General features: G+C 41.8%; 1 protein-coding gene across 2 annotated transcripts; it reads right to left on the bottom strand.

The window, feature by feature from the left end:
- Positions 1 to 394: 394 nt before the first annotated feature.
- SRSF10 (serine and arginine rich splicing factor 10) lies at positions 395 to 24222 on the bottom strand. 2 transcript variants are annotated; one of them, XM_030219840.1, is made up of 6 exons: positions 23937 to 24221; positions 16693 to 16797; positions 4269 to 4372; positions 4001 to 4163; positions 3086 to 3139; positions 395 to 2397 (listed from the first exon to the last, which is right to left on the bottom strand). In XM_030219840.1, exons 1-6 carry the CDS (start codon positions 23999 to 24001, stop codon positions 2100 to 2102), a joined length of 789 nt encoding a protein of 262 aa, XP_030075700.1. In that variant the 5' UTR covers positions 24002 to 24221; the 3' UTR covers positions 395 to 2099. The 2 variants fall into 2 exon arrangements, with proteins under 2 accessions (XP_030075700.1, XP_030075701.1); XM_030219841.1 differs by having other exon boundaries at positions 2309 to 2397; positions 3078 to 3139; positions 23937 to 24222.
- Positions 24223 to 26678: the final 2456 nt, after the last annotated feature.

The following is a 26678-nucleotide window of genomic DNA, read 5'->3' as shown; positions in this document are numbered from 1 at the left end:
AAGGCCTATTAATCATAATTTATGTGTGTCATTGTAAGAGCATAATTACATACTGCAGGCACCCTTCTATCCCTCCTCTCTGTACTTATTCCTAGACCAGTACCACTGCAGTCAGAAACCCCTCTCACCTCTACAATTTGACCCATTTCTTACAAGGATGTGCTTTCATTTGAACAAATTTAAAAGTTTAATGCTTTTATATAAAAAAAAGACATACATTTAAAAAAGTGATGAAAAATGTAAAACTAGCAACCCTCCCCCCCCCCCCAAAAAAAACCCCCCAGCACATAGCTATTACCCGATTTATTACAAATGTTACTATATATAAAAATGAGATTTTATAGTATTTCATTACATGGCCAATATTGGTGGACAGCAAAAATGAAGCCCATCACAGATTTTTCCATCACTTTATTGTAGCCTGTTCGCTAAATTTACAGCAAGCAGAAAACAAGATTGAGTTGGGATTTCAGCTCTTTTTGATCAGGACATTTGGAACTTTCAAGGTAGATACATAGTATTTGTTAAAAAGAACATATAAAAATACCTTTTTTACAAGCTTCTATAAGAAAAGAAATACAAAGTTCAATCTCACAACTTTTCTTTGCATCTGCTAGAACTGCACACTACTGCTAGTTTTAAATACTTCTAACATCAAGGAAAGCCTAAGAAAAGGAAATGTATGTAATTGCATAGCAAAAACATGAATTTACTGTCAACAATTAAAAAAAAAAAAAAGAGAGAGATCATCATCAAGTATACAAAGGTTCTTTACTCAGCCCCATAACTGGATTTTTTTTTATATCTAACATTTAAAACTCACTTTCCTTAAGGCTCTATTTAAATTACTAAGGGCAAAATCAGGACCAAACTAATGGCTATTAAAGTATTTGTCTGGTTTTAAAAGCAGGAAAACAGAGGCCATCTAAATTTAAGAAAGTATCTTGTATTCAGCAATTTACATTACAACTCATGAAAGTTTTACCAAGTTTTCATATCAAATTTATCAGAGCACAAAACAGGCAGATATGAATATACAATAAATGTAAAGAACTGGGGTCTCGGTTCAAATTTTATATTCACCTGTATAGTCAATAGATAATTTTAACTGAGCCCTTCATGTCCCAGTTTATTTACATGTAAACCAAAGTAATAGGACAACTGCAGGAAAATGAAATGACTAAGGCTTGCCTGATTTCGCAGTTCACAAAAACAAGCTTCTAGCTTCTTTCTACAGAAAAAGGTGGTTTAAAAATGTGCATTGTAGCACACCAATTAAGTATGCAGTCACTGGTACCAGAATTTAAGTAGCAGACTTCCACAGAACATGGACAATTGTATCTGAGTGTAGAGAAAAAAAACTTTTCATACTAAACTATCAAACTGTAGGTGAGCTATTTAAAAAATTAAATAGACACAGAGGAAGAAGTGTACATTTAAATGTAAAATGCACTTACTAGCCACCAAATGTTTTCCATTTGTTACATTTTCAGTTCTTTAGATCTTATTCTTTGGCTTACAAACCCTTCACCCCATTATGGGTAGCAATCAAAAGCGGTCACCTCATACAAAGTGTCCAAGAGCAAATGTGGAAAAGGAGATTTTTCCCTTCAAAATACATAAGCTGCACACTAACACTACAGGTTTCAATGCTGTCAGTATTCTGTTCTTACAGAAGCTGCCCATATTTCAAAATATTAATACAATGTACTTAAAAAAAAAATCTAAATTAGTAGTTAACATCTAGAAATAATTTAACCACTTTCTACCCAAAGTTTTACTGATTATGTGGAATTATTATATACATACAAATTGTAGAACTATGTTGCAACATATGGTTATCTAAGTAATCACCAATATCTTAAGTTTTAAAAGAAAAAAAAAAGTTACAGGAAAAATACACAAAATGCCACAACTAAAGAAGGTGCCCCTGGACATTAATGACTAGGAATTCACCTCAGTGGCCTCAACTCTTTATTTAATTTGTAACCACACAGGGGAAAGGAAAAGAGAAAAAAAAACCTACTGGAACATCAGTGCCATTAATTTTCATAACTGAACTGTAAGTGAATTATGCATGCCAAACACACAAGGAAATGTCAGTGGCCACTGGACTTGTGACTAGTCCAAGACCTTGATCTGGATTTAGACCTTGATCTAGATTGGGATTGTGATGGGGATTTCGATCCCTGTGTGTCTTTTTTTCTTGATTCCTTTTCACATCTTGAACTGCCTTTATAATGTTCCTTAGAATCATTTTTTGCTGCTCCTCTGGACTTAGAGTGGGAGCGAGAGCCAGAACGCGATTTTGCTTTCATCTCTTTCTTTGGATAGGACTTGGATCGTGATCTTGAATTGGATTTTGATCTCGAATAAGATCGATTTCGTCGGCTGAACCTGTGGAAGGCAAGGAATAAAAGAAATATGAAAAAAAAAACCCCAGCTAATTTTATTCATAGAAGGGAAAAAGGTTTACACCTAAAGCCAGGGTCTGTGCTACTGATTAGAGAAGGTGTCTAGCTGGTCACCATTCATCAATACCCCAGATGAATACATTTCCCTTTGTTTGCATTTATGTTGCAGGTTTCACAAATAGCTTCTGTGCCCCTGTGAAACACTTTACGACTTCCAGTATGCAGACACTGTCATTTTGTACTCACAGTACATTTAAACGGTAATACACCGACAATGAGACTCTGGCTTTGCCCACTTTTCCAAATTCATGCTCAAGGCAAGTTACAATTTAGGGATAGCATTTCCTTGACCCAGGGGGCTTACAATTTAGGTCTGTACCTAACCAAAGCTTGCTCAAGATCACAAGAAACATTAATGGGAGAAGCAGGATTTGAACCCTTGCTTCTGTGGTTCCCAGCCTGCTACTGTAACCACTCAACTACTAATCCACTTTACAGCACTTGTGGTAAAATAACTTCTGCTCAGAACTAAAACCTCCAGCAAGAGGATTTCAAATCATTTCAATGTGTCGTTTGGTTTGCCCCCATACCTTTGTATCAGCATTTAACAGAAAATGCCAAGTTCTCAAATTGTCCCAAGAACAGAAAAAAGCAAAACGTAACATTTTTACCGGTCATTGTCAGAATGGCTTCTACTATGCCTGGGTCGTCCAGAAGGTCGATTACTAAAATTAAAAATCACAACAAATATATATTCAGTTACACTAGCAATTTGCATTTGGCAAACAGCATTGATCAACTACGAATGCAAAGTTTTCTAACATTATGATCAAGTTATCTTCCCAAAATTTCAAACTGGCATGAAAACAGCCCAGTTTAGGACACTGAGAAGCTAAAGGGAAGAGTAGAAAAAAAACGTAAATGATTTTAGTCCCTCACACATTTATGATTTAAAATTATTTTACTATTTGGAACTGTTTTATATTAGTGTTACTTTTCAAATTTTATCCTTTAAGAAAATGTATGCTCTGAAGATTCAAGAGGCCAGGGAATCTTCTTATCATGATAAGGACAAGTGAATACAAAAGTATCTCAGTATACCATCACAAAATGGCTTCCAATGTTATAAACACTTTTAGAGAGCGATCATAATAAGACAATGATATTTAACATCTCCAACAGCTTTTGTTTCTATGCTTGTAAAATCTTGCTGCATTTTTTCCTTTAGTTTCCACTGAAATATTTTAACCAACACATTCCATTATGCAGAAAAAGAAGAATCCTTGCGTTCACAAATGCTGGAAGAATGTTTTAGATTTAAAGATAAACTGAAGGATTTAATACAAATTTACATCGGCATTTTATGCATATTATGTGCAAATGTATACAAATAGACACCTCTAATTGATGCAGAATCTATCAGTAAACCTCTGCAAGAAGCACTGGAGGGAGGGGGATCTCCCTTAACTTTTTAAGTCATTTTGTGTATTGTAACACAAAATTGCTTCCCTGGTTGCTTAATGTGACAAAAGAATGAAACATGAACTTCCTTTTCCAATAATATCCAAAGGAAATCGTGTACTTACTTTCTAGGACTATAGGATCGTCTGTAGTCTTGTTCAAAGGAACGACTCCTAGACCGCCGTCTCTCATAGCTTCGGCTTCTCGATCTCCCATATCTATCATAGTCATCATAACGAGAAGAGCCATACACGTTTCTCCCTTCCTTGGCTTTCATCTGATTTGGTGCTGTGGAAAAGCAATAATACTTAATCATTGACAATTTACTGCCTACACACATTTCGGAGTTACCAACTACTATCTGATCTTCAGCTTTATCAAATGGTCACTTACTCTTTCGGTCACCCTGGGCAAACTGGATTTCAATTTGGCGGCCACAAATCCACTTCTTATCCAAATTATGGAGGGCATCTTCAGCATCACGAACATCTTCAAATGTGCTAACTGTTAAGGTGCTTGGCAAGTTTTCAAGGGTTTAAAAACTAACAAGCATGAACAGATATTCTTCTAGCCATTATTTTTGTACAGAGTGCAAAGGATTATTATTTAAAGTAACAGTACTAGCAAATTCTTTACTAATTAATTCCCAGTTAAACCACTACCACCAAATTCATTTTACATAGGAAAAGAGAGAGCAAAGACTATATTGGCTTATCGACTCTGCCCATTCTCTCCCTCAAGAGACTCTCTGTTGTGGTCCCATGCTTTCTTGAATTCGGATACCGCACTTATCATTATTACCTACACTGGGAAGCCATTCTACACATCCACTACTCTTTCAATAAGGAAATACTTCCTTAAGATTACTCCCAATGCTAAGTCCCAGGACTCCTAGTTCCAGAGCTCCCTTTCAACTGACAGATGGCTGCCTCTGTGTATTGATATCATGAAAATATTTAAAAGCTTATCATATCACCTCCCCTTGCTTTTCCCAAAGTATACATCAAATCTTTAAGTCTGCTACTCTTTTTATGTTTGTACAAAGAAGAGCTCAAAGGCATCTCCTGGTCACACCCATTTTCAAAATCAGAACAGCTGTGTTATTCCAAATCAGAAATTCATACAGATAAACAAATATAAACAGTGAAATGTGAGGTGAAGTCAAGAAAGCAGAGCTTTAAAATTGGGAGTTGGGAACAGAGTATATACTTTATTTCCAAAGTACACACGCACAAAAAAATGAAACAGGGCAAAAAAGGAGATATGAGAGTAAAGTCCACAGAGAAAAAAAGTTAGAATCCAGACATAAGGTTAATATTTTAAGGAAATTAACTAGTAGTGAAAATTACATTTAAAAAAAAAGTTAAAAAGACAAGAGAAATCAGAACAGGAGCAAAGGGGCAGGAAGCCAGTAAAGTGACTTGGACAGACAAACTTAAGAAAATTATGTGGGATAGTAAAGTCAAGAAGTCGTTCTTGAGCAGGACTTACACAAGAGAAGTTAATGAGGGATGAAAACAGTAGGCAAAGCCTGCAGGGACGCTTTCCAACAGGTTTATAAGGGATGGGGGATGGGAGAAGGCTTTAGTGGGGAATGAAGGGTAGCCAAGGCTGTAGGGGCAAAAGAATTTATTCAGAGCTGTAGGGGCCATGAATGTGGGCAACCTAAAACGTTAAGTGTGTGTGTGCATGAAAGTGCACACTCATCAGAACTGGAGCGGATATGTATGGGACGGGACAATATCTGTGGGTAGGTAGAGTATTTTGAAGTGGTGTCATCCTCCATATATTGCTTCAATATTTCTTTGGAGGGAGATGCATATCTGAAAGGGTGGGGGTTTAACATTTAGAGGGCTGACTAGTACTTAAGCAATTAGATTTTTTTGGAGACTCGGTTCTCTGAAAATACTAAGCCAAACTTTTTGCTTTTCCAACTCATCTGAGATATTAACATTTTCTTCCTTTACACCAAATCGGGTGAATTTCCATTCCTTTTTCTGAGCATATGAGCCTACAGGTGGAATGGACATCAATCCCTTTTACAAGAATTCTAAGGTTCTGTATACTGGGAAGCATGAAAAAGGGTTACACAAGAGTCTACAAAGGGAAAACAAAACCAAAAGAAAGGCTGTCAAAGTTCATTTCTTGCAGATTTTTATCTATTAATGACAACCTTTTTGTAAGATACAATACTGAAATAGTATTACAACAAAATTTCTGAAAAATATTATTTAATCATTTCCTATTTGTTTTCAACTCTCTGGCCAAAGGCGCTAGGTTTCTTACAGGGGCTATATCAAGCTTCCAAGTGACATTACTAAAGTCTTGAAAGAGAACAACATTTTCAACACTATTTTACTGTGATGGCTGTTGTAAATATTCCATATACCGAAAGCAACAGTACTAAGACAGAAAACTCTCTGAAAATTCAGAACTAGTTTTAAGTTCAAAACATCCATGACCTGTTCTATGCACAGCAATCCCCACAGTCAGTTTTAAGTTTAGTGTCAACTCTCAGAGACACAAAGGGGATTCTGTGTCTTATTAATCCTGTAGTCTATGAAGAACACTTTGCTTTCTCCATCAACAAGCTGAATGTAATCAGCCATACAAATGTGTGACTTCCAAGCTGAGGGTTGCTTTACATCTGAGAAGAGCTATTCCAATGTTTTAGGATAACCTGACTACATGTGTGTACAAGAGTTGAAAAAGTTTATATAGACAGATTCTTTGGTATTGTTTAACCTAAAGGACTAGCCTGTTTGAAGACTGGACAATGCAATAGTGCAGCTTCTTTACATATGCATTTAAGAGAACTACTATGGTGGCACTGGCCCTAACCAGATTCAACTTTATTCTGGTAATCAGAGTCCTGTGCTTGACTAACAGAGGTGAATACAAAATGCTGTCCAGTATGCAAACATATCATTTATTAGAATACCGGGTCAATTTAGGTCAGAGATGGAAAACTGAGAAAACTTTTAAAGAACTTCAGCTGCTTGCTTAGTCCACAGTGGAGTTCTCACCCTGCTGAGAATGAAGTTTAGTAAAAACAAAAGACAAAACTTTTTATTGATAATAAAGTGTGTTACTATCTTGGGAAGAAACTTAGAATGGCTATATGGATAACTGTATGTATGTTTTATCTGTAACCCACTTCATGATAGGCGGGATATAAATTAAATAAATAAATTGTGCTGGAATTGAATGTACAATTCCCGAGTGTCTAAGACTTGCAATCATTCTTCCTAAAGCAACTACAAACAGGAAAAGTACATTCCATGTTAGATATTTTATGGATGAAGATTCCAACAGTTCAAAAAGGTGGTTTCCTGTCCAATGGGACTGGTGGCTTTTGAGCAGGAGGTTTCCTATGAAAGATAAGACATGGAGGAAACTACAGGTCACTATTAATATCTGACAGACTAATACTCCAAAGATGTACTCGATGTCTGTAGAACTAGAGATTCAAATTATTATTATATTTGCATCCCACATTTTCCCACCTATCTGCAAGCTCAATGTGACTTACATAATACCGTGAAGGCGTTTGCCCAGTCTGGTAACAAAGTGATGTTGTGGTAGAATAAGGTACTTGTTTTTGTATTTAGTGGATATCAATAATAATCAAGCCATTGCTTGTTGCTATTACATCATCATTGTGTGGTGCTCATTTGTCTATACAATGTGTGCTCTGAAACAAGAGTACATAAATACTGAAGGATGGCTTTGCTATGGATATCCTCCCCAAGTCCTGACTTTCAACGACGAGAAGCATTCAAGCAGCAACAGAAGCTCTTGAAGCAATTTTTAATGCTCCTTATGCAGATCAATTAAAGAAGAGTGTCACTTTTATCAGCTTCTGCTAACAGAACATGAAGGTTTTTTGTTTTTTTAAACTAACCTGTTTCATAAGCTTCTCACAGATCAATCCAGAGACTTGTGGTTATGTCCTTCTGCCAGCAGGTGGACATAGAGAAAACGTCAGAGGTTTGCTATATATGGTCACGTGCAGCCACCTAAACCTCAACATTCTATCCAGCAGGTGGAGAGACATCTATGCAGCACTGTCTTGATCTGGCTCCCTTCCAGTCACCCTGGTTGTGTTGCAGACCGAATCTGGGGTTCAGGTCTCCTTGTGTGGCATTTGTCAGGGTACTCCCTCTCCTCCCCTCAATAACTCCCTGTTTTGTCTAGGGCTCAAGTGTTCCGCGTGGGGCCTCTGGTTTTCTTCTCCTGCCTCCTTACATAACAGAAAAGCGGAGGAAAGCCTTCAGCTGAGTAAGGGCTGCCCCCCCCCCCCCCCCCACACAAGGCAACCAAAGAGTACTGTGCATCACACGCGGTAGAGTGAAGGGGGGGGGGGGGATCAGGTCTGAACAGCCTTTCGAGGTCTCGCCATGTGTAACCCATCTGAAATGGTTAAGCGTTGCTCCTGGTGTGGGGACCAGACAGCAGCTGTGAAGAGTGCGCGGCTTAGCATGTCTGTGTCAGCTGAGAGGCCCCCTATGGATGAAACCGCAGCAGCCTCGGATCACATTTTGGCGGGAACGTCCGACATGCTGACGTACACTCCCGCTGGCACCATTTTTCTGTCGTCTGGCAGGTTAGGCTTCAACAGATCATCTCTCCATTGCAAGGTCAGCTGATGGTTTGGGAGCCGGTGAAGGGTCTGCAGATCTGGTTTCTGCCCCATTTCTCTCTCTCCCCCCCCCCCCCCCCCCCCCCCCGTTTGTGCTTCTCATGCACAAAAGCTTTTTTGCTGAAGCGAGGAGGGCCCCAGCTGTCCTCGGGGATCTTACCCTACCATGTGTTCCTTGCGCTTCCGCCACTGCCTCTGCCTAAGTGTCCACATCTCAACTAAGGTACTCCTATGACATGTTGGTGGCTTTGGTTAGGTACAGACCTAAATTGTAAGCCCTCTGGGTCAAGGAAATACTATCCCTAAATTGTAACTTGCCTTGAGCATGAATTTGGAAAAGTGGGCAAAGCCAAAGAGCAGAGTCTCATTGTCAGTGTATTACCGTGGAGGAAGATGACAGCCATGGGTCAGAAGTCTGTAGTAGCCTCTGACTTTCTGGAGGATGGTGAGCTGCCTACAGAGGAAGGGGATGACCCTACTGTAGCCCGCCTCTTCCAGAAAGAAGAGCTGCTGGCTCTCATTGTTCGGGAGCTTGAGGTTCTTGATATTTCTTTACCAGTTTCTGCGACGAACCTCAGGCTACCCCTTCTATTATGTCAGGTACCAAACGGCTCCCAAAAACATAAGGCCATGAAAGTCCTCATTTTGGCATAATAGGACTCTTCCAGGCACTGGTCTACGAGTGGTGCGGGCTATGTTGAGTCTTTACCAGCTACCGTCGGGGGAGTTGGAGTCTACGGTGCACTCAATCACAGCGGTCACTAAGACCACACCACCTTACCAGTGGCATGGATCTTAATGACCCCCAGGACCATAAGATGGCGTCAGCCCTGAAGATGTACTTCGAGGTCACGGCCTTGTGTTTTCAGGCATCAGTCTGTGGGTCTTACGCGGCCCAGGCTTGCCTATCATGGGTCCAAAAGGCGTCCTCAGCGGAGGACCTCGTGGAGTCGCTACTAGCCCTAGAGTCTGGCCTGGCGTACCAAGCTGACTTGCTTTATGATCTCCTTCGAGCATCAAACAACACAATGGCGGTCACAGCCCGCCGCTGGATTTGGCTTCACTATTAGGCTGCGGATACGGCCTCAAAGGCTCATTTGGCTCGGCTGCCCTTTCAGGGTAAGCTGCTATTCAGGGAGGATCTGGAAGATTGTAAAGGCCCTTGGTGATTTGAAGAAACAGTGGCTTCCCAAAGATAAATCTAAGGTGAGTTTCCACACGGGTCCCCCTTCCTGCCAACATTTCACAGAGACGAAGTGTTACAGACCAGGGTGTTCTGGAGCCTTTCAAAGGCCTCATTTTCCGCATAAAGTGCAGTCTTTCGAGGGGAAAGATGTGCTCCATCATGTTCGCCTTGCATGGACAGCCCGAAGCGAGGAGTTCTCAATGATAGGGACTTGGTCCGTACCCTGTCATTGGGGGACGGCTGTCCCATTTCTTCAGGGAGTGGGCCAGGGTTACTTCAGACGAATGGGTCTTGGAAGTCACCCGAGACAAACTTGAGTTTACTTGTCTCTCGTCGAAGTTTCTTAGAATTGCCTTGCAAGGCCACCGCTAAGGTTGTGGCAATTCAGGAGACTCTCACCGAGCTGCGTTTGGGGGCAATTTGTTTGGTGTCTCCATCGGAATTTGGCCTCGGCCACTACTCCATCTACTTTGTGGTGCCCAAGAAGGGTGGGTCTTTCCAGCCCATGCTCGATCTCAAGGGCATAAACAAAGCTTTGTGGGTCCAACATTTTCAAATGGAGATCTTGGGTTGTCATAGTAGTAGTTTGCTCGGGAAAGTTCTTTAGCTCTATCGATCTACAGGTCTTCTACAGGTTCCCATATGGCCTCCTCACCAACGCTTTCTCCACTTCGCAGTACTAGCTACAGCACCCAGAACGTTCTCCAAAACCATGGTAGCCATCGCTGCATTTCTGCAGGAGGAGGGCATACAGGTTCATTCCTATCTTGACTGGCTAATTCGGGCACTGTCCTACACAGAAAGCGTCTAGGCGACAGAGAGGGTGATCAACATCCCAAAGTATATCTTGACTCTTTCGCAATCTCTGGAGTACCTGGGGATTATTTTCAACACTCAGGAAAGGACAGTGTCCCTCCCAACTGCTCGCAGGCTGCGTCTTCAGAGCCATTTGGAGAGCATTCTGTGGATGAACGCCCCCAGGGGGCACATGCGACCAATCCAGTTGTCCCTGCTCAGCCGTTCATTGGTCCCCTCTTTCAGAGGATTACCAGATTTGACTCTCGTGGTTGGCTCCAGCTTGACTGGCCATGCACTGGTGGCTAGTGCCTACAAACCTCCAGAAGGGGTTGCCTTTGGGAACACCTTCCTGGATAGTAGTGACAACGGACGCCAACCTCTTGAGCTGGGGTGCTCATTGCCTTGGCCGAAATGCTCAGGGCACTTGGTCCAAAGTGGAGACCTCCTGGTCCATCAACCGCCTGGAACTCCATGCGATCCGTTTGAAGCGGGTCCTTTCTTATTCTTCTATGGGTTTGTCAGTCCATGTTTTCTCCGACAGCACGACGGCAGTCGCATATGTCAACAGGCAGGGGGCACCAAGAGTGCCTTTGGGCGCACATTGAGGCCCCCCTGAATATTCAAGCGGACTTTCTCAGCTGGATCTGGGGGAACGAGAGCTCTCACAGCAAACCTTTGCCCAGATCATGCGGTGTCGGGGATTCCTGATCTTCGATCTCATGGCTCGCAGACAGCCCCGTTTCTTCTTCAGCAGGGGCAGGGAGTTCGGTTCAGAGGGGTTCAATGCACTCCTTCAACTGTGGCCAATGTCTCTTTTTTAAGTGTTCCCGCCGTGGCCTATGGTGGAAAAGGTCAAGGGACACATTGCGAGACACAGGGTGAACTATGACATTGCAGGTGCGGAAACACTCAACATCATGTTCAAGTCTGGTGCACCTTTGAGTCTTGGTGCTCATTGGTGGGCCTGTCAGCGGCCATACTGGCTTTCTTGCTGGATGGTCCCTCGACAAGTCCTTGTCACTGGCCTCTCTAAAGGCTCAGGTGACCGCGCTGGCCTGTTTTCGGGGCCGCCTTCAGGGTTCTTCACAGAGTTCCCATCCACTGTGCATTTCTTCAGGGAGTGAACCACCTCCAACCACCGTGTTTACCTGTGCTTCCCTCCTGTAACCTCAATCTCGTCCTTCGTGCCTTGCAAAGACTTCCATTTGAGACATTACACTCTTTGTTAGTGAAAGATCACATGCTGAAAGCGTTTTTTTTTTTGTGTGGCAATCGCTTCAGCACAAAGGGTGTCAGAATTACAGGCACTGTCCTGCAGAGATTCTTTTCTACAGTTTATGGAGGTAGGGAAGATACCGTCCATTTTGATGACGGTGGTGTCCAGGTTCCACTTTAATTGGTTGCATTCTCTCCCAGCCGGGAGGCTTATCCGACCGATTTTTGGTCGCTGAGCTACCTTGATGTATGGCGGGTCCTACTCCAATACCTGGAAGTGACCACCGAATTTCGTCATTCCGACCATCTTTCTGTGCTTTTCGCGGGTGGTCATAAAAGGGGACCGGCTTTGAAAGCCAACAGTGGCCTGTTGGTTCAGGGAAGCCATCTACTCAGCTTACCTTGCAATTGGGAAGTTGCCTCCGTTGCACCTGAAAGCTCATTACACCAGGGCACAGACGGCTTCCTGTGCTGAGTCCCGTTTAGCGTCCTTGGATGGGATCTGCAGACCGGCCACTTGGTCATCAGTACATACGTTCTCAAAACATTACAGGCTGGATGTGGCAGCATGTCAGGACATAGCATTCGGAGCTTCTGTCCTGGCAGTTGGCGTGGCATTGTCCTGCCCTGTGTGAGGACTGCATTGATACATCCCATAAGTCTCTGGATTGATCTGTGGGACATTATGGAAGGTAAAATTAGTCCTTACCTGATAACTTTCTTTCCATTAGTTCCATCAGATCAATCCAGAGGCCTGCCCTTTCAGTTTTGTTACTGCAGTTTGTTCAGTTCGACGCTTCGGGTTCCTTCATTTGTTTTTTATGAAAAAAAAAAAAGAATTTGAACACTTAATTGGTATTTAAGTACTAAGCAGTTCTATAGGCGCTTCTTCCACCTGGAACAGTTGAGTAGTCTGCATGGGCTTTCTAGAGCCAGGAGAGTAAAATATTCTATTGGGGTTTACTGCTGCTTCCACTGCTTTGGTATTGGCAATACTGAGGTTTAGTTGGCAGCATATGACTATAGCAAACCTCTGAAGTTCTCTATTTCCACCTGCTGGCAGAGGGACATAACCACAGTCTCTGGATTGATCTGTTGAGACTAATGGAAAGCCTAATTTTACCTTCCAGGACAACCCCAAAGGAGCTAAACTGTATTTTTTTTTTTTGGAGCCAAACCGGCACACCCAACCAAACAGGAGCAGGGCTGCACAGGCTCACCAACCTTTGCTGGGAGACTGAGAAATACTGAGCAGGTCGGGGTTGTACAGTCCCTTATACAAGTGTTATTAGTCAGTAGTTCTCTAACTCCCTCTGCTGGTAGGAATGCATATAACCCATAAGGAAGGATGGATCTGTCTGTAGAGTAAGTATATCAGTTATTCTTTTTTTGTGAATTTATGCACATACTGAACCATGAAGAGATGGGATGTGATTCTTGCACAGAATTTAGTTAGAACCCTAAATAATTATTTTATCCTGTGTGGTCTAAGAGCTTTGGGTCCTTTGGGTCTAGAACAGTGAGGCTGGTCAGGAAGAGGAAATTATACAGGAATGTTCACACTACTAGTACTAGAATAGGTGTGGGAGGGCCATTGGTTTCTTGGATGAAGACAGAAATGAGGCTTCTTTGACAGGGAGACAGGGCTGCAAAGGCAGCAAAAGTGGAAAGCTCTGCACAGGAAACGAATGTCTGTGCCAGAAGAAGAAAGGGGGGGGGGGGGGGGGGGGAGGGAGAGGCCACTATGGGTTTCAAAAGAAGTGGCTGAAAAGGTTAAGGGGAAAATATTCATAAATTTTGAGGGGGAAGAGGTACACGTGTGTCTATTGCTATGCTGTAACAATAACTAGCAAAGTAAGGAAACGTAGTCAGGACTGCAAAGAAAAATAGCTGAAATGGTAAAACTGGGAAACTTTTTTTTAAAGGTATGTTGGTGACAGAGGAAGTACAGAAATTGCATTATGAGACTCAAAGGTATATAGGAAAAATAAGAGGAGGCAGATGAGGAAAAATTTTTTTTACATTTTTATTCAGTGCTCAGTGAGGAAGAACCAGAGCAGGACCACAGAAAACAAACAAACAAAAAGGAAAGCGAGAGATACTGACAGCCAATTTTAGCAGATTATTCATGAGTAGCTAGCTACACTAGAAGTAGGGCCAGAGGAGATACATCTCAATGTATTAAGGAATCTAAGGGTATTATGGAGGCTATGCTGTCATATGTTTTAAATCGCTTCTTTAAAAATACTTCTTTAAAGAGGTGCTTCTCAACTCAGCACCTGAGGCACACCAAGCCAGTCAGGTTTAGAGGATATCCACAATGAATGCGCATCAGATAAATTTGCACACCAAAGAGGTAGTACATGCAAATCTCTCTCCTGATATCCACTGCAGATATCATGAAAACCCAACTGGCTGGTTATGTCCTGAAGTCTGGTTTGAGAAGCAGTGCCTTAAAGTCAGCAATAGCTCTGGAGGAATGAAGATGGACTGATGTAAGAGGCAGCGGCAGCTTAGAACTTTAAATCCATTAGTCTGATCTCAGTGGTGATGAGCAAGTTAATGGAGTCATTACTAAACACAAGATATTCGATAAACTGCACTTCAATGGATTTGCAGGATCTGAGGACTCATGGTTTTATCAGCGGTAAAGCTTATCTGACAAAATTCTTTCGATGGGTGAACTAAGAGCTGGACCAGGGGACAGCGCTAGAAGTGGCATACTTAACTTTAACAAAGCCTTTGGAACTGCTCCGTAAAGGTGAAAAATAAATCAAGTGCCCTTGGAATGTGTCCAAAAGTTACTGACTGGGTTGGACACAAGAGAAGTGACAAACAAAAGTCAAAGTTTTTTTGTTTGTTTTACATGCACGTTAATGCCTTTAAACTAAAATCACAAGGAGGCAGTATAGTATATGGGATGAAGTCCTATGCACAAAAGAAGAGCAGAACCATGAGGTGATCGTACCCAATTACCTTAACACTAAAGCTGGAAGACAGTTACTCCTTTTTAATGGCTAAACTTAAGGCCACTGCATAAGGGGATAGAGGAAACAGCTAGTGAAGAGGATCTGCTTGATCTCACTTAAGCATATGGCTTCTGCACAGAGGACTTTCTTTGAAGATTGAGGAGGCATTCTTTGCACTTCATAGTGCTCCTGGAAATGAAATAATGTTTTCTGGCTCTTGGGGACATTCTTCCACACTTGAAGCAGTTACCTTGCTAATGAGTGAGACCTAGGCAAATGATACAGATACTATACATCTCATTTACCATCTTGCAGATACAAGTAGGAAAGAGACAGATTAATATTCTTAATCATGGTACCACACCAAGGAACTGAGTGAAAATAAATGTAATAGAGAGACAACTTTCTTATAATAAAAACATACCAAAAGGAGAAGAAATGAACAAAAACTCTTGAAAAAGATGGTAAGAAAATGTCTGAAAAATGTTAATGAAGACAAAGCCTTGTTTTGCCTATATTAAGCAGAGCAGAACAACAAACTGAGGCAGCAAGTGCTACTGAGTATAGCAGGAGCCAAACCTGATCATAACTCTATATTAGTTTTGAGCTCCAGGAGAGCTGTTCTGTCTTGGTGCTGTCAGACGATCATATTCACTCGGCTGATTACATTCCATTTCAACAGAGAAAAATTCCAAGAGAAAACCCAAAGCCATCATTACTGCAATGAAGCGGATGACCACCAAATTTTCTAAAAGCTGCTCACATGATTTGAGAAATTATTAGCTTACTTTTAAAGGGCTAACGGTAGGTACTGATTAATACCACTGTTTTGAAAAAGGGAATCCTAGCTTAGCAAGGGAACTTATAAAGCATAGAATGGGAAAGTAAATCTGAGCAAATCATATAGAGACATCAAGCAACTAAACTAAGCTGACCCTGCACAGAACCATTAAAAGTTACCTTAACTTCCTTGCAGTAGAGTACAACTACCCTACTTATAAAATGAAAGCCAATTCTGTCTCCATGCCACACTGGATTATAATATGACAAGAAGGTATTTTCCTATTACCCCCTCCTTAATGTACTCATGTCAAGTAAAATTCCACACAGAAAATCAAAGCTTCCACTAAATACTACAGATTTTGCCCCTATATCAACCCCAAATCATCAAATTTGTGTACTTACACAAGACTGAAAAGAGATCTTTAGTCTGGAGGATACATCAGGCACGGCTCCTTTAATCGTGGCCATCATTGAACTTGGTCTTGGTCTTTTATTTTAAGTGCTTGACAAAAGAACTTGTATGAAGAGCTTGCCCAATATGAGAGATGGTTTAGCTTTACTTTGAGGCAAAAAAAAAAAAAAAAAAGCTTTCCCCCTTTTTGCAGATAAACCGAAGCTTTGTCTCCTATTATGGCTTGTCCTTCTTCCAGCTTTTCCCAAACTCCCTTCTCTTCAAGCCTGATCATTAAGAGGTCTTTGGGTTGTCTACTTGTCTTAATTGTTGAACTCTACTCTAAAGGTTCTTTCATGCTTTCTCTGTGGGGTCGCCATTACTGTACAGCTTTACATTCTCTGAGATAATAACAGAGGACAGTACAATTAGGGGATGGTACTTAAGAAAATGCTTACCTCAGTTCAATACAATGTTTAACAATAAATGCTAAAAATTTTGTAGTATTTTAAGCTTCAAAAGCTTTAATTTCTGTATCATCACACATATCAGAACTAAATGTAACTGACTCACTGAGGAAGTCAGTAATGTTTAAAAATCACTATTTAAAACAAGACAAATTAAAATTTATAAACATAAGACTACAAAATATTTAATGATTGTAATGTTGTCTTTGTGAAGAAAGTTAATTTGTTACTAGAACTAAAAATATGAGAAAAGACACACAAAAGTTACAACACAGAAGTATGGTGGTACATTTAGATGAATTACCTCACACAAACTTGTATTTCAAGCTTCACCATTCACAAACCAGTCGACTGATGAAAGGATATTGAACATAAGCAAATCCTCTTGGACGACGAGTGTAGAAATCAAGTGGAACATACACATCAACTATAGGCCCATAGCGACCAAACTCGCGACGCAATTCTTCAGACCTAAAACAAAGCAAACACTAATGACGTATTTCTACATAAAGCACTCAATGTAATCAAAAACAGTCAAAAGGCTGTAGGGTACCCAGTACTTAATCTTTATGCAGTTTGAAGCTAACAGGTAACATTTTAAAACAGACCAGAGAAAACATTTTTTCTGAGTACAGAAAAACCATGGAATTTGCTGCCTGAGAACGTGATGAAAGTTAGCATAGGTGGGTTTAAAAAGGATTGAGACACATTCCTCAAGAAAAATTCATAAACCTTTATTGTTGGTCAATTTTATTTTGAATCTTTTCATTTTGTACTTAAAATTTCACACAGAATTCTACAAGTCCATTTCTAAAAAGGCTTTCCCTATGTAGCCAAAAAAAAAAAAAAAAAAAAAAAAAACCCCACACACATACCCTAGGTTTTTAAAATTTCTATTTCACTCAAACCTTTCCAGGGGTGGCTCAAGGAGAGCTACATTCAGGCTATTTCTCTAACATGCAGGGCATGTAATCTACATTTATTAAACTGTGATACTAATTGTCAAGTTAACACTCAATTACCCAACTACAAAACCTCTGTGTACAGTGTTCCCAGCATCTTCTTATACAGTTAACTCACACACATGCGTTAACAGCACTTGACTAGGTCGCGCTAACTCCACTGAGTTAACAGTTAACATGTGATAACTACCTCCACACTGCTTAAGGCATAGTCCCCAACCATTCTTCGCCTCGTTTCACCTTAACCCAGCAGTTAGCACATGCTAAGTTACAGATAATGCAGCTTAGTAAAGAGACCCCTTAGTCTGAAAGCAATGAAACAATCAATCACCCTGCATGTCCAGCTGTCTACCCCTTATCAGCTGAGTTTCCAGCTAGGTATATGGCTTGCATAAATGAATGCACCATGCAACACATTTAACACAGTATTCTATAAGCTGAATGTGTAAGTTCAAGACACACCCATGTCCTCCTATAAGTACATAACCTTGCAGTTATGCACCCTCACATCACAGTATACTTACTCAGGCGCAAGGCGTATGTAATGGCACATGCCCAGTTATAAAATTGCCTTGCATGTCCTGAGTCTTCAGTCACAACTACTTGTCACTCCCTGTTTTATAACCAAATGGTGATCAAACTGGTCCTCAGCCCCAGGACAGCCAGATTTTCCCAGCATCCCTAATGAACATGATATATTTGCTTAGATTAAAGGAATGCACACAACATTCTCATAGACATGTTCATTCATGATATCCTGAAAATTGCTTGGGAGAATGGGGAAAGATGCCCAAAGTGCTATTTGATTACTACTGTTATAACCCATCATCTAGCTAAGCCACTGTCATGACACTCCTTGGACAGAGGATTCAGATCACTATTAAAAGGGGTGAGATTCCCTCGCTGGGGTCTGAGAAAGCTGCCTATGCAGCATCCCTGCCCATCTGCCTTGAGAACAGAAAGCTGGCCTCAAGAACTGAATCTGGTACACTGTATAACAGCATAATACACCAACACCAGCCCTTGAAAAGTCACTTGAGGCCCCTGAAATGTCAGGATCACTTAATAAGGCATAAACTATATATAAAACCAAATCTTTGGACAATGTTCAAAATTAATGCTACACTAATTTAAAGTCTAGTTCAAATGTCAACGTGAACAATTAAGTTGATAAAATAAATGTAAGTGCTTTACAAGAAATGATTCTTTACTACAAAAAGTATATGGTCTCCTGGCTGTTCAGAATGGAGAAATTAAATCTTATCTATTCATTTTCTTTCCTTTAATCCCTCCAGACCAGTACACAGGTGTGGATTTGCCTTCACCTGCTGGCAAACGGAAACGGAGAACCACTAACTAGTGACTTCATCTTTTATGTATTCTGTGCAATTCCTTGCTAGTCAGGATTTCAATAATAAAACAGAGAAGACACAGTATTCCCCAAAAACTTGGGAAGAAGAAGAAGCCAGAATCAAACAACTTTAAAACAAACCAAGGATATACCAAAAATACAGAGGAGCCCTCACAGCCTGCTAAGCACCTATTTTTCACTCAACTCTATACTACTAAAAGACAGTAAGTTCTGGACTGGTCTGGAAGGACTAAAGGAAAGAAAATAGATATTATGCTACTCATTTTCTTTAGTCCTTCCAGACCAGTACAGAGCTTTGGTACTTCCCATGCATCTGGACTGGGGGAACATGGACACTAAATAAGGAGAAATTAGATGTTATGCTACTCAATTTCTCCTTATTTAGTGTCCGAGTTCCCCCAGATCAGTCCAGATGCATGGGAAGTACCAAAGCAGTAATCTTCAAGGCCAGGCCTCAAAATGCTAACACCAAAGCTCATATCCTCTGACCCCAGAACACCATCTGCATGACAAAGGAATGTAAAGGCAACCAAGCAGCCGATTTGCAATTTCCTGTGAGGGAATAAGGCTGTGCTACACCCAAGCAGCAGCATGTTCCCCAATAGAAAGGGCCTTCAGCATCAAGGGAGCTGCCAATGAGCAATCATCACCTCAACGGCATCCTTGCCTTTCCTATCCTCCCACCTCCCCAAATACCCTATAAGATCACAAACTCTTCTGTCCTCTTCAAGTAACAAAACAATACTCTTATGTCCAACAAAGCCTGTCCGAATCTCTGCTTCCTGTGTCCCCACAAAACACTAGATCAATGGACTGAATGAGATGAAAAGTTGTCACCACCATAAGAAGAAAGGAAGGAACCAAAGAAGAACCTTCTCCCAAGACATAAACAAGACCAGTTCTTGACCTGACAAGGCCAGCAGCTCTGATGTCCTCTTCACTAAGCATACAGCCACCAAAAATACAGTTTAACGCAAGACCTTTTAATATGGCAGCTCAAAGAGGGTCAAAAGGGTGCATCCACCAAGGCTGAAAGGTTGAAGTTCCAATCCCATGGGAACACTAATGGATGCCTGGGAGGGTTCAGCAATTTAATGCCTCTTACCAACCTTACTATACCCACCAGAGCCAACAGCGCACTAAACATCCACAGCAAGATACTGCCACTATATGCATCTTCAGGAGGCTAGTGCCAAACATTTGCAAAAAAATCCATAATTTTTGAAACAGAATACTGCAAAGGCCACTTGCCATTCCTCACACAACTGCACTAAGGTTCCCACCACTCTTACACTAAGCAGAATTGCTGAAGTCTTCCTCAAGTGCAATAGGGTATGACCTGAGCAGAACACTCCCTCTTCTGCAACCTTTCAAGAATCAAGCCTTAAGAGAAAATTGAGATGTATCTAACATACAAATTGGTCCCTGCACCAAAAGACTCTCCACACAGTGGTACTAGAGGCTAATCCGCTTGCAGTCTCTGTACCAGGAACCCCTTAGGCAATCTAACACCGCCAAAACTAGGTATGCCCAATAGAAGGGCAGCAGCCACAGGGTGGAAACAAACAATTCTCCTAGAGGCCACAGCTAACAAGCACCTATGCCTGCCACCCGATAATCATACCTTTGACTGAAAATGTTGGGCACCTTGGTGCTTCTTCCTGACATAAGATCCATCACTGGTGTCTGCCACCTTTGGACAATGACCTCAAAAGCTTCCTCAATCAAATTTCAATCCCCTGGATCCAAGTCTTTGCTTATTTGCAGCCCTGTTATACTAGACCCTGATGCAGCATAGCCCATTGAAATTGGGGCGAAACACTGGCCACAGTTGGTCTGGGGTGATGCACAGTGAAACTGATTAAGCACATTGAGAGATCACAGCAGTGCAAACTGTGGTGTTAAGCAGAGACGACTGCCCATATAAACGCCTGTTTATAAGTTAAGTACAAGCCTGAATCTGGAGAACAATTGAATGATTTGCTAAGGATGTAAAAAAAATTGAAGCGGTGCAAGGAGGGGCTATGAGAGTGGTATGGGATTTGCGTTCCATGACGTGTGAGGAGAGACTTGCTGACCTGAACGTGTGTGCCCTGGAGGAAAGGAGGAACAGGTGTGATACGATACAGACGTTCAAATATTTGAAAGGTATTAATCCGCAAACAAATCTTTTCAGGAGATGGGAAGGCAGTAGAACGAGAGGACATTAAATGATATTGAAGGGGGCAGACTCAAAAAAGATGTCAGGAAGTATTTTTTCATGGAGAGAACGGTGGATGCTTGGAATGCCCTCCCGTGGGAGGTGGTGGAGATGAAAACGGTAACAGAATTCAAACATGTGTGGGATATACATAAAGGAATCCTGTGCAGAAGGAATGGATCCTCAGAAGCTTAGCTGAAATTGGGTGGTGGAGCCGGTGGGGGGAAGAGGGGTTGGTGGTTGGGAGGCGACGATAGTGGTGGGCAGACTTATACGGTCTGTGCCAGATCCGGTGGTGGGAGGCGGGACTGGTGGTTGGGAGGCGGGGAATAGTGCTGGGCAGACTTATACGGTCTGTGCCAGAGCCGGTGGTGGGAGGCGGGGCTGGTGGTTGGGAGGAGGGGATAGTGCTGGGCAGACTTATAAGGTCTGTGCCCTGAAAAAGACAGGTACAAATCAAGGTAAGGTATACACGAGTTCATCTTGTTGGGCAGACTGGATGGACCGTGCAGGTCTTTTTCTGCCATCATCTACTATGTTACTATGATTTGTCTTGAAGGCACTTACAGCGCAGTAGGATTTATTTTTTAATGTCTTAAATAAGAAGGTTTTTGAGCCTATGATGAGGACAGATCTTACTGAACACTAGTTAGGTCATTTTGATCGCTAGTAGCCCACTAGACCTCTATGGTCAGGAGCTCCTTGAGGCTTTTCCTTCTTTATAACAAGACAGAGTGTTCATATAGAGTTTTCACGTACACTCATTTTTCAATTTAGTGGGTCATTAGTTGTGTTACTTGGTATATTGTCATTGAAAAGAAAAATTAATTAATTTATTTTATTGCATTTGTATCCCACATTTTCCCACCTTTTTGCGGGCTCAGTGTGGCTTACAATACATTATGAATGATTAACACTGTGGCAGACTACAAAACAGAGTTACAATTCGGAAAGGAACAAAATAAGAAGACAAATACAATAAAAATAAATCTGAAGCCTACCAGCAGTAAGCCACTATGGATGGTACTTGGGATAATATGGACCACATGAACCAGACACACTGGCTGGCTCATATCTTTTTCTGCAATAATCTTCTACACTATCATGTGAAAGTACATATTAACTATTATAATACTGTAAGAATGAGATATCAGTAAGGCTATTATGTCCTTAAAAATAATTGCAACTACTCTCAAAAAATAAATGCCCGCAACTCTAGAATTAAAGTCACCAAGTCAGTCTTGATGTTAGGAAAAACTAGATACATCAATTAAATAGGTGGGAAAATGTTCTTATGTAACATGAAGACATGTGGGTTCTCTGGCAACACTCAGCAGCATCATTCTTACCAGTAAAAGAGATATCTCACATCTTTCTTAAATAAACACAAGTTTAAATATCCAGTAATAACAATGCCATCACCACTTGTTTTTCTTTTCCTGATGAGAGAAGCTATTTTACTTCCTCAAATTGTGATCGCACAAAGACGTAAACCGACTACATTTAAACGTATTCATAGCAAATGATCTGTAGTTCTCTTTTCTAACAGAATGAAAATTTACTACGAATATATATCTCAATAACAATTCCATTGCCATCATGTTCTCTGGTAATTACATTGCTGTGACTCGAACACAGATGACTGACTGCAATTACTTATAAACTGCAATTAAAACAGATGGCATTCTGCGAGAGCAGAAAATATTCACTAAAAAATACAACAAACCACCTAAATAAAGAATGATACTAACTGATCATCTGTAAGCGACTAAAGTTGAAAGATATATATATATATATATATATATATATACACACACACCACCTTTTTAAAGGAATTTACTCAAGGCAGTGTATAGTAAGAATAAACCAAATATGAGCAATAGACAATTACAGCAGTAAAAATATTCAAATAAGTAGATAAAAAACAACAAAGCAGTGGAATCAAATGCATTTATTTGGAATAATACCCGACGTGGCCACGTTTCGCCCTCAGGCTGCGTCAGGGGTACAAACTATCAAAAGTGTGTATAAGTATATCATATACACTAGTAGTGAGATGAGTTATTGCTATAGAAATGCTAACTAGTAGTAGTAGTAGTTATTCCAAAAATCTTGTTCCACTTTTCTGCTACTTCCCACTAAAGTGATATGCATTGGCATTGTCTGTAAGCGATTAATGTTGAAAGTCATATATATATATATACACACACACACTACTACTTAACATTTCTAGAGCGCTACTAGGGTTACGCAGCGCTGTACAGATTAACATAAATTGACATAAAGGACAGTCCCTGCTCCAAGGAGCTTACAATATACACCACCTTTTTGAAGGAATTTACTCAAGGCAGTGTATAGTAAGAATAAACCAAATATGAGCAATAGACAATTACAGCAGTAAAAATATTCAAATAATACAAAGCATGGCACGAGTATCCTACTTGCAATGACAACACAACATAGATGGTATAAGCAAAGCTGAACATACAGATGAGCAAAAGGAATTAGAAAGTAAGGTGACTAATTTAAAGAAAGATGGTTAACATATAGACAGGAAAGCAAGCAAGAGGACTTAGAGACTGGAGAAGAAAATCGAGAACAAGTGGTGCTGCTGCTGCTCCCCGCCGAAACCAAAAGGACGCGCGAAAATGTCCGACCTCGTTCATTTTACAATGGGACCTTAGGGCAATGTCTGCAAACAGAGGCTTATTCTGATTTGGAGAACTGCAATCGCCCCACTCCAAAGAAACACAGGAACGCGGTGCATTTTCAGAGCATTAAAACCGAATAGAACGCACGTGAGCCCGCCAAAAAGAACAATAAGAATAAATAAATCGAACAACACCTAAACACGTTTTGGTTTTTTTTGGAGTGGGCACAAGCCACCCTCGAAGCAAAGCACCGTTTAACAGCCCCCCCTCCCCCTCCCCCCACCTAAGGGACGCATTTCCCTCCCGTCGGACCATGTGGCTCGCCGCGGCCTAGTCCTCCTGTTGCGGCGCCAAAACCAAGAGAACAAAAAGCCTGGCTTCCTCTACCCGGGGGGGGGGGGGGGGTCCAGGCCCGCTCTGCCCACCTGGTATCATCGGCGATGTTCCTGACGAACAGGGAGGTGTTGGGAGGCCGCAGGTACCGGGACATGGCCGCCTATCGTTCCGCGCAGGGCTGACGGTTGGGAGTCGTTCGGGGTTTATTTCCTTCCGCTTCTCGTTACGAGGCGTCGGCGACCAGCGGCGTCCAGGGGTCCCCTTTCCCCCACTCCAACGGTCGGGCTGACGGGAAGAGGGAGAAGACGAAGGCCGTTAACCCCCCAACCCCCCAGCGCCGCCAGCTGCGAGAGAGCGAGGGAGGGCGGCGCGCGCGCGTGTGCCTTCCCCCCAATCCCCGCTGAACGGGCAGTCTCGCGAGAGATCAGGGAACGAATGAAAGAAAGGAGCCCTGGGCGCTCTTCCCCAACCTCTCTGTCTCCAGCCAGTCTGCAGCCAGGCCGCGCGCCGAAGCCAAGGTCCCTCCTCCCCGCTCGCGACACAATGCCCGCGCGCACCCGGCGGCGCCAACCGTTCAGTCCCGACTGCGCCTGCGCGCTTTCCTGCCAGTCTCCCACGTGGCGGCGAACCCCCACAAAAGGAAGTTCTTCTGCATGGATGTGCGGTCGGGTTTTCAAAAGCAGAAACAAACACAAAAAAAAAAGTGGGGGGGGGGGGTCAAGAAGTGCAGGCGGGAGTAGAGGCTGAGCAAATGACGAATCCAACGCTGCAAACAGTGTGAGGATTTTCTTTATTGATGTTGCTGATACAAAGGGACCCGACAGGGTCTGTGTTTCCGCGTTGCAAAACGCCTACATCAGGGGTCTTAGTCTAAAAAATAACATATTCTTTATGAAAGGTTATTCGTTATACCGTTACCTGTGTATGCCAGGGAGTCTTCACAAGTCTGGCTAGAAGATCGTGTCCATGGAAAAATCTTACCTGTAACAGTAGTTTGCCATCTTCTAGTTCAAATATTATAATGCATGCTTAAACACACAAGTTGCAAATAAAATGTAAGATAAAAATGAAGACGAATTTAAACGTGAGTAAAAATATAGCACATAATGTGAACAATAAATAAAAGACTAGCAAGTTATAGATAAGAGTTGAGAATATCACAATATATATACACACACATATATGTGTACACATACAAATAACGTGGACCAAACACTCTTTTAATACCCCCAATTAATGTAAGCAGTATATTAATCTGGCAATGAAACCATGATATTTATGCAGCTTGGTATATATCATGGTTTCGGTGGTTTCATTGCCAGATAAATATACTGTTTACTTTAACTGGAGGTATTAAAAGAGTGTTGGTCCACGTTATTTTTGTGTGTGTATATCCACTGCTTATTTCAAGGATATGTGTTGTACTGTTTTGGGATCTTGCCAGGTGCTTGTGACCTGGATTAGCCACTGTTGGAAACAGGATGCTGGGCATGATGGACTTTCGGTCTGTCCCTGAGGCTGTATGGCAATACTTATGTACTTATGTAATGACGACATAGCCTATTCATTTCAAATGGGTTCTGTCGGCATTGCCGCGTGGCTTAGTAAACTGCGGGGGTGGGTGGGGGGCTAAAATTATAGAACACTAGCACCCATCTCGGACTTATGGCCTTCACGCAAATACATGCTAGGTATTCTATAATCTGAGCGCGTAAGTGGTGCACACATTTAGGCAACTGCTGTTACGGAATGAGGGGGGAAGTGGACGCAGTTTGCAGTGAAGTTTCTATGGCCAATGAATAATGTGAGCCAATATTTGTCAGTTTGGACTTTGTATGAAAGGCTCTTTTGAGGATTTCTCCACCTATTTCCTTTATTTTAAGTTGATTTATTCTTTTTAATACAGCTTATCTCTCTATATAAAAAGCAACACCAACGTTCTATGAAGCCTCCAGCCGGAAGTGTGAAGGGGGCGAGATATCCGGTTTCCCTATGAGTGTCTGCCCCGCCCTCTCTGTAACACAGTCAGTGAAGGAAAACAGCAGAGCACGAAATCAAATCGCTGGCTCTGTAACAGTGAAGGACTCAGAGGGGGGAGGGGAGAGAGGCCAGAGGGCAGGGACACACACACTCCCACATGCACACAGAAGAAAACATTGCTAGCCCCCGTTTCATTTGCATCAGAAACGGGGCTTTTTTACTAGTTTCACAATATATTTCACAGACATTATTTTAATTTTCTGATTCTGAGGCCTCATATCCCCTATTGTTGTTAGTATTTTACTGGGGAAATGGATGCACCCAACAGCTGAGGGGTGAATTATGAAGCCTGTACAAAATTGTTGTTTTCATTCTTTATTGAGACTTTTAGAGAATGAAAAGCACTGTACAATCCCCAAATACACTGGGTAAGGATAGGAGCCAGGGCAGTGGCATAGGGCCTACACTAGATGGTGAAGCTACAATTACTCTGCCAACTGGAAGGTGACCATATTCAGTTTTAAACTAGGAAGATACCAAGACATAGCTGGATAATAAACCTTGTGTAGGGCAAATGTTGTTCTTTAATTTATTTCTCCAGTAGGCCTCCACTTAAGTGGCTGCTGGTTTCAGGATAATTTCACATTTCTCTACTGAACTACATTGATGCCAATGAACTCTATGAAGGTAGGGGACAACCTAGACCAGGGTAGGAGAGCAACTGCCATCATTAAGCAAACGGGCTCATTTTCGAAAGAGAAGGACGCCCATCTTTCGACATAAATCGGAAGATGGACATCCTTCTCCCAGGGTCGTCCAAATCGGCATAATCGAAAAGCCGATTTTGGAAC

Source organism: Microcaecilia unicolor, chromosome 11, assembly GCF_901765095.1.
Source record: "Microcaecilia unicolor chromosome 11, aMicUni1.1, whole genome shotgun sequence".
NCBI lineage: Eukaryota > Metazoa > Chordata > Amphibia > Gymnophiona > Siphonopidae > Microcaecilia > Microcaecilia unicolor.
Note: the sequence above shows the minus strand (reverse complement) of the source record. Positions and strands in the feature narration are given on the sequence as shown.